Raw genomic sequence first — 11,546 nt, forward strand, 5'->3', positions numbered from 1 at the left:
TCCCGAAACGTCAGCTTTCCTGCTCCTATGATGCTGCTTGGCCTGCTGTGTTCATCCAGCTCTACACCTTGTTATCCTTGGTTTCTGGTAGATTGCTTTCCCTTTTAGGTTCCTGAATAAAATCTAAGCACCAAACTGACTTTTACAGTAATGGTTACCCTGAAGATTCCTCTCTTTAGCTAATGTTAGGTGAATTCTCCGTCCTGTTAAATTCCTGTTAATGTGGTCTCTTCAAACCAAGCATGAGCTGGTACTCGCAATCTTGTTCGGTGAATCATTGGGACTTACTGCCTCCATCTCCCCATCCTTCTCAGATTCGGTGACAGACTGAATTTTTGTGGTATTGTTCAAGAGAATGCCCAATAAGCGCATGGCTTCCTAGAGGCACTCCTCCTGTCAATGGTAACATGGATCACAAATACCTTATATCCAGGAGAAAGTATTAATTAGCTATCATTTAAATCCAAACTTTGTTCCATCCTGAAACTAAATAAATGATTTTAAGCATAACCATTCATAAGACCTGAAATTCTTGGGAACTAGAGAATAACAATTTATCAATCATCCGCACAGATGTTTTGGTCAATGTTTGCAGGAATGATCACCCAGTACTGTCTTCCTTGTAAACTTACCTCACCTGCCCTCTGACCTTTAACACTCAAGCCACCCCGGTGTGCTGCCAGCAGAAATCAGAACAGATCTCACGAACATCTTCACTCCTCCATTTTACCCTAGATTAAAGACGCAGTGCTGAAACATCACAACCTTGTAACATCTTACATTTGTAACAGAATAGAAGGTTAATCTCATAGACAGTGCTAGTAAGGTGGAAGAAACTTCAATGGAGCATACAAATCACTCAGACCTGTTGAGTTAAATCTTTTGTTTCTGCATTGTAAATATTTGTGTTAATCTCCTTGAAAATACCAAGGTAATGTAATAATTTAATATTGTTATCATTGTCCTGTAATTGTCTGTGAATTTGTCATGTGTACCACTTAGCGCCCTGTCTTGATTCTGATTTTTCTTTTTGCCATTTATGTGTCTTTACAGTATTTTACTATCTATTTTTGTAATTCTTCTTTGCCATTTTAACTTTTTGTTTCTTTTTAATCTTGTATTCACTTTCATAATGCTCTTCTTTTTGTTTATATTCTTTGTGTTTTTTTTTATTTGTCCATGTTCTGTCATCATAGACAAGTTTGTTCTTGTTTTATAGCATCAGCAAACTTTCTAGTTTGTTTTCCATTCTTGCTACCCCAAAAACAACTTCTTTCCCCTTGCTTTGGTCTTTATCTTAACCCTTGATGACACACCGTAGGTAAGTAAAGAAATGAGGCAAAATTGAAAATAAAGGATAAGACATACATTAGAATATAAATTGAGAGCAGAGGGTGATAGAAGTGGGGGAAGGGGGGATTGAAGTCATGTCTAGCAGTGGGGAAAGTGGAGCCGGTCCAGTGTTGGGAAGGGGGATTGGGTCCTGGGCTTAGAATGAGGGGTGTTAGGTCCCACAAAGAGAGGAACAGTATTGGGTCCAGAGTGGAGGCTGTTGGGTTCCAGGAGGAGAGCGGTGGCTGAGTCGGGGCCTAGAGGGAGTTTGGGGTCTGGGAAAGGTATAGTTGGGAATGTGTGAGCTAAGTTCGGGGAAATGGGTGTCAGTTGAATATTCACTCGCATGTTAGATTAAGTATTTAATAGTCTAACTTTTCCCTCAGTAATTATTTATTTAAGTGCACCAGAACCTACCGCACCCCAAAATGAGATTAAATGTTTGCATTGCTCCTGACTATCCATAATATTTATTTAGTCTATACTATGACGTTTATGGCAAGAGTTTCCACCATTATGAGTCCTTTTTCTAGGTAACATCTCCAGTCATTTGGGAAATGCTGATAGACATGTTGAAACTTAATGATATCCTTCCAAATAGATCTTTGATTCAAGATTTACAGTTTCCACAGAAGAACAGGTGGGATTAAGGAAAATTACTTCAGAAATGATTGACACATAAGGAAACAGAATTTAACTTAATCACTATAAGTTTGTAATATGATTATTGATTAATTATTGGGTGACAGAGTTCATGATCAGAAAATAAGAATAAAAAAGTTACCACATATTGTCACAATAATATCGAATTGCAATATTGGTTTCCTTAAATATTACTTTTTAGACAAAGTATGCTAACAAAATCGGAACTGAAAATATTCTTTTATAATTTATGTTTTCTAGTTGTACTATAGGTCATATCCCAATTTTCTCAGATCTTCATCCTTGTATTCCAATACGCTATGTAATGCCATGGAAACAGGACATGAAGAACAGGAGGCTCATTTTAAAGGTATTGTTAATTCATTCCTAAGAATTTTTATGTTTGAAGACCTACATTTTCTATGGGGAGGTTAATTTAATATAATACTGCAGCATGAACATCTTTAACTTGCAACCGTAAAATCCCTGCTTCAGGAGGTTCAAATCCATCTCGATCAGAATTAGTGTTTTTATATTTATAAGAATCCTTGATTGTGTGGGTTATGTAAACTGGGAGTCTTTTGGTATATTTCCATATTGTACAAAGGCATTTCTTTGGTCTCTTTGAAAAAGAAAAATAAATTTAGTGCCAATTAGTGCAATTTTGTTGAGTATTGTTGATACATAGTTAGCTGATGGGGAGGCAATGGCATAGTGATACTATCATTAGACTATTAATCCAGAAACTCAGCCAGTTCTCTAGGGACCCAGCCTCAAATCCCGCCAAGTAAGTGGTGGAATTTGAATTCAATAACAAACATGTGGAATACTGAAGACTATGAAACCATTGGTGATTGTTTGAAAAACCCATCTGGTTCACTAATGTCCTTCAGGGAAGGAAAATCTCCAACCTTACCTGATCTGGCCTATATGTGACTCCAGACTCGCACAATGACTCTCAATAGCCTAGCAAGCCATTCAGTTGTACCAATTGCTACAAATTCTCTTCAAGAGACTGACAATAAATGCCTGTCAGCCAGCAATGTCCACATCCAGCAAATGAACAAAAAAGATACATTATATTAAAGGGAGAACTAAACAAGGGCTGAAATGATGGACTAAAGGAAATGAAGAAAGGTGCCAAAGAAGTGAGCACAGGACAAAATGAGGCTCATACAAAAGAATAGTGGCTGAAGTTACTCAATAACAATGGCTACTTGCATTTGTATGGCATCTTGCAGAAAGTATTACATGAGTAGCAATAAAAGAGGAGGGTGCAGTGTAAAGATGCAGGATTGATCCTACAATTGAGAGTCTGAGTTATGAAGAAAGTTTAGAAATTTAGGGCTGGGTTTTACCAGTTCTTTGGTGATGGACTCGAAGGAGTGAATGATGACAAAGTGTGTCGTGGGAAGGTGGTAGGTGATGGGTTTCACGCCAGCTTCCAGCAGGGGCAAATGATGACCACCTATCCATCGTCCAGTTAGGTCACCAGTTAATGGCTTCTTTATGACTACGCTGGTATTTTACCTGCCTCATGCAAACTGATGGTTGAGACTATGTTCAGGCTCAGAATACACAAACAAGGAACAAGAGTAGGCCACTCGGCCCTTTGACCATGCTGCACTTTTCAATAAGATCATGGCTGATCTAATTTTAACCTCAATAATCTTTCTTCCTCTCAGTAATCAAACGTAATCCATGTAAAATTCCATGTTGCAGTTGCCGTGATGGTGGAAGGGTCTGCTGCCACATGTCATGTGAACCTTGGTGGCCTCTATCAGACACAAAGGGCAAACAGCTCACCTTCTGGGTACTCTTTGGCTTGCAACAGGGCCCAGAGTGGCAAAGACCACCATCATGGCCACTGCAACACGGAATTGTACATGGGTTACACCAAGAGGTTGAAAGATTATCGGGGTATGATTGTAGAGTTCAGATTAAAATCAGATCAACCATGATCTTATTGAATGGCGAAGTAGAGCTAAAGGGCCAAGTGGCCTACTCTTGTTCCTTGTTCACATGTTCTGTACCTGAAAATAGTCTCAACCATCAGTCTGAATGACCTTGTATAAAGCAGCCTCTGAATTGTTCACCTTTGTGTTCACCATCCAGTGAAGGATGATGGTAGCCCAAGGAAGATGGAGGCTCTCATTTCTATCCAGGTGCTGGAGCCACTGAGAGAAGTGAGCATTGCTGGAAAAGACATATGTAAGAGTTACCTCAAAATGCAGGGTCTCACCAAACCCCTTTCTTCCATGGTAAAAATAACGACAATATGATATGAGGCAACTTAGGCTGGAGAGTTGACCCATCCCGAAGGCAGTTCCTGATTGCCTACGAACAACGCAAACCCTGATGGAGCTAGCCTCCTGTGGCCTGCCAACCTCCCTGTGAGGAGCCTCCTCCACAACATAGTTTTGCTCCCAGAAGCAGGGAGGCCCACGTAATGATAGGAAAACTGGAGAGGAAATGGCTCTTGATTGGACCTTAATTGAGCTTGTTCCCTTTCCATCTCAATGGTGCAGGGATTCCTGTTAATTCCTAGCCTTTTATTTCAGTACTTTATGTGGAATGTGCAAATGGCTGCTGTGTTCACTTAAATAATAACACTTCAAATTAACTCATTACGGGGACAACACTTTGAGATAAAAGCAAAATACTGTGGATAGTGGAAATCTGAATAAAAACAAAGTGCTGGAGAAACTAGTAGGTCTGGTAGCATCTGTAGAGAAAGAATCAGAGTAAAGTTTTGAGTCCAGTATGACTCTTCTTCATAACACTTTGAAATATTCATCAGCAAAATGATAAGGGCATGAATAAATACCAGGCTTTCTGTTGCTAGCATATTTTGTTATTAAATGGAATGAACAGTGTTACAATTAGATTATTCCCAGGATTAGTGAGGAAAACGTAATCCTATCAAATTAAGTATTTTCAGCTATATGTACCTTTTACAACCACAAGATATCCCATAGTGCTTTACAGTCGATAAAGCAATTTTGACATTTGTCACTGTTGCAATGTAGAACATGTGACAAGTTTTATATAGCAAACTCTTAGAAGCATATGGCAATCTCCAGATAATCTGATCTTTTTTATGGTATTGATTGAGGCATAAATATTGTACAGGACACTTGCTCTTTTTTTCAAAATAGTGGAAATGGATCATTTACATCCACTTGAAGGGACAGATGGACCCTCAGATAAACATGTTAATCCAATAAATGGTTTCTCTGTCAGTGTGACACTCCATGAGTACTGCAGCAGATTATCAACCTAGACCCCAAGTGGTAAGTGAGAGTGCTACCAAACAAACCACAGCTCAAAACGAATGACTTCAGGCTCAAGTTAATTAATGTGAAATGTCTTTGTTATATAAGTTCATAAATAATGAACATTGACTTAAAAGCATTTGGAAGTTAATCTTCTTGAATTAGGATCGAATTTAATCAGTTTATTGATCATGACCTAACATTCCCATTTTAGCACCAAAAACTGAGCGGAATACCGTCTGATGAAGGGGAAGAGAGCTTATTCTGGCAGAAACGTGAACGGCTGTGTCATGGAGAGGACAGACTCTGTCTCAACGATCAAATGAACCAATTGACCCCAGGAAATATGCTTCATATTCCTCTGTCTTCCCATCTCTCCCGGTACGGGAGCACTATTATACGTCGCTGGGGCAGATCTCGCACCTAAACACTTTCTGATTGAGCCACATCCCTGTATTCTTCGACCAATATATAAGTAGTTGATATCTTTGGGGACCTGCTCATCATTAGTTACTAATTGTTCCATGCTTGTAAAGAATAATAAACTGTCGTATCACTGTCTCAGTAAAAATGTAGCATTAGCACACTTGCTGAAGTCTTCATCTATGTTAACTGAATAAAAGGGATTCATCAAATGTAACTCAAGAGCAACTGTTAAAATGATGATCCAAATTAAGTCATCTACAAGCTGCAAATGGCATCAAGTCATAGAACATGGACACAGACCCTTCGGCCCAACCAGTCTATGCCAAACATAATCCCAAACTAAAACTAGTCCCACCTGCCTGCTCCTCGCTCTTATCCCTCCAGACCTTTCCTATTCATGCACTTATCTAAGAGTCTTTTAAACATTGTAACTGCCCACATCCACCACTTCTTCAGGAAGTTCATTACACACACGAAACACCCTCTGTAAAAAAATTGCCCCTTGTGTCTTTTTTAAATCTCTCTCCTCTCACCTTAAAAAAAGGCCCCTAGTCTTGAAATCCCTTTCCTTGGGAAAAGACACCTACCATTAACCCACCTATAAACCTCATGATTTTATAAACCTCTTTCAGGTCACCTCTCAACTTCCTATGCTCCAGTGAAAGAAGTCCCAGCCTATCCAGCCCTGCTTTATAACTCAAACCAGGTGCCAGAACTCACCAGGTGTCTTCCCAGGTGGCAGAGGGCTCACTTGATGCTGGCAAAATGCCAATGCTGACACTTTACTGGCACAGTTCGTTTCAGGGCAGGAGGATTCTCTTCCAGCTTTTCCTGCCACTGGTGAAATGCCATGGCAGTCTGAAATTGATGACCCTCCAGATCCTAGCCACCATTTCACATTCTTTTGTAATTTTGCAAGTCCTCCTGTCTTTCAGCTTATCCCTTGACAGCAGATAAAATCCAATCCTTGATAATGCAAAGGTCTCTAACAGAGACTCAATATCAGAAAAACATCCTTTCAAACACGCCTTAACATTAAATATAATCATGCCTGTTTTTTTGTGACATATTTTAGGTATATTCTACTAGCTTTTGAGAAAGTCCAAGAACCATTAACAAGGGTAATAACATGAACTGTGTTGAGAACCTGGGTAACTAAGGGTTGTAATCCTTAGATAGTGGCTGTTCTAACTGAGTTGTTGAGAATAACAAGGGGACTTTACATTTCAGAACTGGATCAAATCCCTTTTAAAGTGAGAACAGGCAATCCTGAGATTAACAATAACATACAGTTACAAAAAAATCGATAAAAATGTCTTCAAACAAGTTATGCAGTTTGGGATTGGCTGTCCATGAAGTTACAGATACTGAATTAAATGTGATCATTAAAACAGCAATAGCTACACACTTGAATAGCGAAAGTATTTAGAGATATGGAGCACTGTAGAATATTATGCCTTAAAAGAAAAGTACAGTTACCCAAAGCATGGAACATCCCCACCCCCAAGTTCCATAACTGAGTTAACATAAGAGACCTAACACCGTTGTTATATAAGGAAAGCTCAGAAATAAGAACTGTAATAGTTCAAATAAAATGCCCATCGCTGTTTTCTGGGCAACTAGAAATGGAAAATAAATATGGATCAACCAGTGATGCCATAGTCTGAGAAGAAACAGAAGAAACATGATTGATTTTAATATCGCTTTCCTAAGAAATGTATTTGTGTTTTAAATGAAAGTTCAAGCCATTATTCAGTTAACTGATATTAATATTTCCTTTGTTGCCCATTTGTACTTCATGCAAGATAAACACAAGTTAAAGTACAATATACGCCAAACTGGCTGTGAAATGGAACAATCAGGATTACACAGAAATTCTGTCCATCGCACTTTTAAAAGGCCTTATCAGAACACTTACAAGTTGAGATTTGATAGGCCCAAATAGGCCTTGGAAACAATAGCAAAATTCATATGTGTGTATACCTAGTTATGGCAAAAAGGCCCCGAGCTTTCTGGAGTCAGGCTGTTGCAATGGTTACCACTTATTCTCCAAAAATATGTTCAAATGGCACTATCCTTTCAACATACAGGCCATTGGCCAATATGATGCCGAGGATTCCAAATTTGGATGATGGAGGTCTTTGTAATTTCTACATTGTCTATTTGTGTAAAAAAGATGCTTAAAGTAGCATGCCGGGCCCTGCAGTAGCATTATTTAAAGGGTCAGGCATCCTGATGGCTTGCACATAACATGCTTAAACTTTTCAATCACAAGGTGCCTGAAAGTACTCAGAGCATTTTTGGAAGTGTTTTGTTTTGGCATTTGCCAAAGACTATTGTTGTATCCTCTCAGGGATGACAGGATGCCTACTCATCAGGTTTGGGGACCACAGTGTCAGTATCTCTGGGTCAGCAGATGACAAGAAGATGGAGCAGAAGCGGTGGAGAGAGTAAGCTCTGGATCTCACCCTTTGCCAAGTTGGAGCTGGTCTCCCCCATGCTCCTTAACAGTGACAAGAGGCTGCTTACTTGACTTTGGGTGGTAATGCCATTGAATGTCAAGGTGGGGAAAAGTCAGGTCACTTTTCCTTGTTGGATATTGTCATGGCTAGGCAGTTGTATATTGGAAATGTTACTTGCTACCTATCAGCATAGGTCTGAATATTATGCAGGTCCGGATTTGTATGGATACAGACTGCTTCAGTATTGTAGGAGTTGTGAATTGTGCACAGGAGGAAATAAAAGCCCGAGGGAGAGAAACAGTTAACTTGTATTTACAATAAGTGAAGAATTCAGTGGAATGCATAGCTTCACCACTGTGATCTCAACATTATTACACTAAAATAAAATACATCTATAGATTCTAGAAATCTGAAACAAAAACAGAAAATTGCTGGAGAAACTCAGCATGCCTGGCAGCATCTGTGAAGAGAAAACACTTAATGTTTTGAGTTCAGCAACTCTTCTTCAGTGTCCTGAAGAGTTTCTCCAGCAATTTCTGTTTTGTGTTTGTATTTTGGATACTATCAGACTATCATAATAGATTTGCTCTGCTTTTCTTCCACAGATGCTGCCAGAACTGCTGAGTTTTTCCAGAAATTTCAGTTTTTGTTTTAACATTAATGCAATTGTGTAGCTTTTTGTTGATATTTTTGCTTTTATTGTTACAAAGCTCAAAAAAGCCTTTATTAAGAGCTACCATTTTTTTCAGGAGACTTCAAGCCAATCTACATTTAACAACCTGTTCTGAAAACTCTGTTCATAGTTTGACAGCTGTGACAAATTTCATGAGTAGCTGAGACAATCATCATTCCAAAAAAAAATTAATTTTCCCTATCTTAATGTTAACAGATCAATTTATTTTTTAAAAATTCCAGAATCCAGATTGGTATCTTCACAACAATAAGTAAGCAGTTCTTCCCTGAGCAATATCTGACTGGTGTACCAGGTTTTGTTAAAATCCATCCATTAAGTGGTAGATGCAGGTACAGTTACAACATTCAAAAGATATTTGGACAGGTACACGAAAAGGAAATGTTTAGGGGTATATGTGCCAAATGCAGGAAAATGGGATTAGTTTAATTTGGGAAACCTGGTTGACGTGGATGAGTTGGACTGAAGGCTCTGTTTCTGTGGTGTATGATTCTATGAGTCCAGTTTTGACATATAATGCTAGCAGTCAGACTAACAAGCGGGGGGAATGTAATATCATCACCCAATAACAGCAAAACACTGGAAACATTCAGCATGTCTGACACCATCCAAGATGAGAAACATAGAATATATGTATCAGGTCGATGAGTATTGCACATTTCCATCTGTGAATCTTGAGAACTAGTCCTGATGAACGGTCATCAACTTGAAACGTTAATCTTGTTTCACCCTCTTTAGATGATCCTCCTGCTAGGGCTGCCAACAATTCTGGAATGGCTGACAGGTATTGAAAGCAATCTGGAGATTTTAAAACAATAGGATTCCATTAATTGATTCCTAGTTAATTGATTGTGCTCACAAGTACCATTCCTGTGCAATAACATCATGATGGCATGGAACATATGTGCCAAAGTTGCACAAATGTTCAGCCTGAACTTTCACTGCCGTTGCCTGCCTGGAAAATTCATGCCCACCAATCCAGTTCCAGCACAGCCTAGAAAGTTTTAATTGCTCCCATGATCCTGACTGAAAGTCTTGTAAGGCCAAGTCTCTGGTTAAAAGGGGCCAAGCGTACTGCTTTGTTGCTGCCATGACTAAAGCTCCAAGATGTTCAAATCCTAGGAATAACACACTGAATAAATATCACCTGAAAGGAATGATATCACCTTTGCTTCTGCTTCCCCTTTTGCATATCATTCCTTCTATTTTATATTAGAACATTGTTGTTGGTTGCACAATGATTGGGACGTTATAGCACAGTCTGTATATAATAAGCTAACTGCTTACAACGGGTCTGATATCCCTTGCATTGGAATAATTCATCATAAATGTCAATACAGCTCCATGGGACCAACATCTGAAAACTTCTACATTGTTAATACAGCAGGACTCTTTGTTATTGGTTTTCTCAGCATACAGAGATCTATGTATTATTGTGATCATTGAGATAACAAATCCATCAGTTTTAGCACCAAACTGCATGGTTTTGCATAGCAAATATTTCAGACTGCAACCTTGACCACATTCATTTTGCTCAAAGCCAAGCAGACCTAATTCAGCAAGCTACATCAGATGATCATTATCATCACTAGGTGGCATGAGAGCATCTAACAGGTCCACAAACTAGCATGTTCAATCTGGTGATTCAAAGATAAAGTGGGACTCTTAAGGAATGTAATCTCAAAAGTAAACAAGTGGTAATTCGGCAAAATTCTATGTCAATATAAACCGGCCCATATACATTTAGGTCACATGATCTCAGAAAAAAACACAAGAGGTTGGTGCATGAATCCATATATTAACGTGATATATTTCATAAGGACATCAACCAACTAATCAAATTGTGGGAAACATGTCAACTACATCAACATCAACAATTGGCAGAATCACTCTTTCCTCTTGAGATTCCTTCCATGCCAAGGTGCAAGATCATCATTGATACTTCCCATTTTCAAAAAAAAATTACATTTTGGTGACTGACTACTTCACCAATTTCCTTTTACTGTAACAAATCAAAGATACTATTAGTGCAATGGTTGTTGCCACATTAAATGTCACATTCACTATGTTTGATGTGGCTCGACAAATTGTGTTTGACTAAAGTTCACAGTGCACTAATGTAACCTTCCAAGATGTGTAGGAAATGTGGATTTAAAAATATTACCTCTTCTCTTTTTCGCCCTCAGATGAACAGCCTGGCTGAATGCACTGTTTGTATTGTAAAACCCATGACAGTCCAATGTAAAGAGGATTGCCAAGATTTTTACATAGCTATGCTAAATCTACTTGCTATTTCTCTAATGAGTTTACTCTCAACGGGAGCTCTCATACTTGGAAGGTGGAGCCACTCAGTTCTTCCCACTCACACTTTCAGCATCTAACCACATGTGTATGATGAAAGAAAGGAAGAAATGGTACAAAACATCAACAAAAAGCATCCAGGCAGTTATCCCATTTGAACCTGGACAAAGTGTAAAAATTCAAGATTTACATGCAAACACATGGGTTAGTGGAAAGAGACTACATTTCTGAATGCAGTAAATGTCATTTCTGACCCTTTTCTGAAGAAGGGTTTAGACCCGAAACGTCAACTTTCCTGCTCCTCTGATGCTGCTTGGCCTGCTGTGTTCATCCAGCTCTACACCTTGTTATCTAAGAGACTACATTGTTGTGTCTAGCCTAGGTCATGCTGTAATGACCAATGGTCAAATTCTATAA

At 38.9% G+C, this 11,546-nt stretch overlaps 1 protein-coding gene across 1 annotated transcript in view; it reads left to right on the top strand.

Annotated features, from left to right (window-relative positions):
• LOC109914518 (testis-expressed protein 43) overlaps window positions 1-5,676 on the top strand; it is an 11,943-nt gene extending 6,267 nt beyond the window's left edge. The window contains exons 2-3 of the mRNA XM_020514112.2: window positions 2,236-2,344; window positions 5,464-5,676. Coding sequence (XP_020369701.2) covers window positions 2,236-2,344; window positions 5,464-5,676 — 322 coding nt within the window. The remainder of the gene's footprint in view (window positions 1-2,235; window positions 2,345-5,463) is intronic.
• Window positions 5,677-11,546: the final 5,870 nt, after the last annotated feature.

Source organism: Rhincodon typus, chromosome 3 (genome assembly GCF_021869965.1).
Source record: "Rhincodon typus isolate 14 chromosome 3, sRhiTyp1.1, whole genome shotgun sequence".
Classification (NCBI taxonomy): domain Eukaryota; kingdom Metazoa; phylum Chordata; class Chondrichthyes; order Orectolobiformes; family Rhincodontidae; genus Rhincodon; species Rhincodon typus.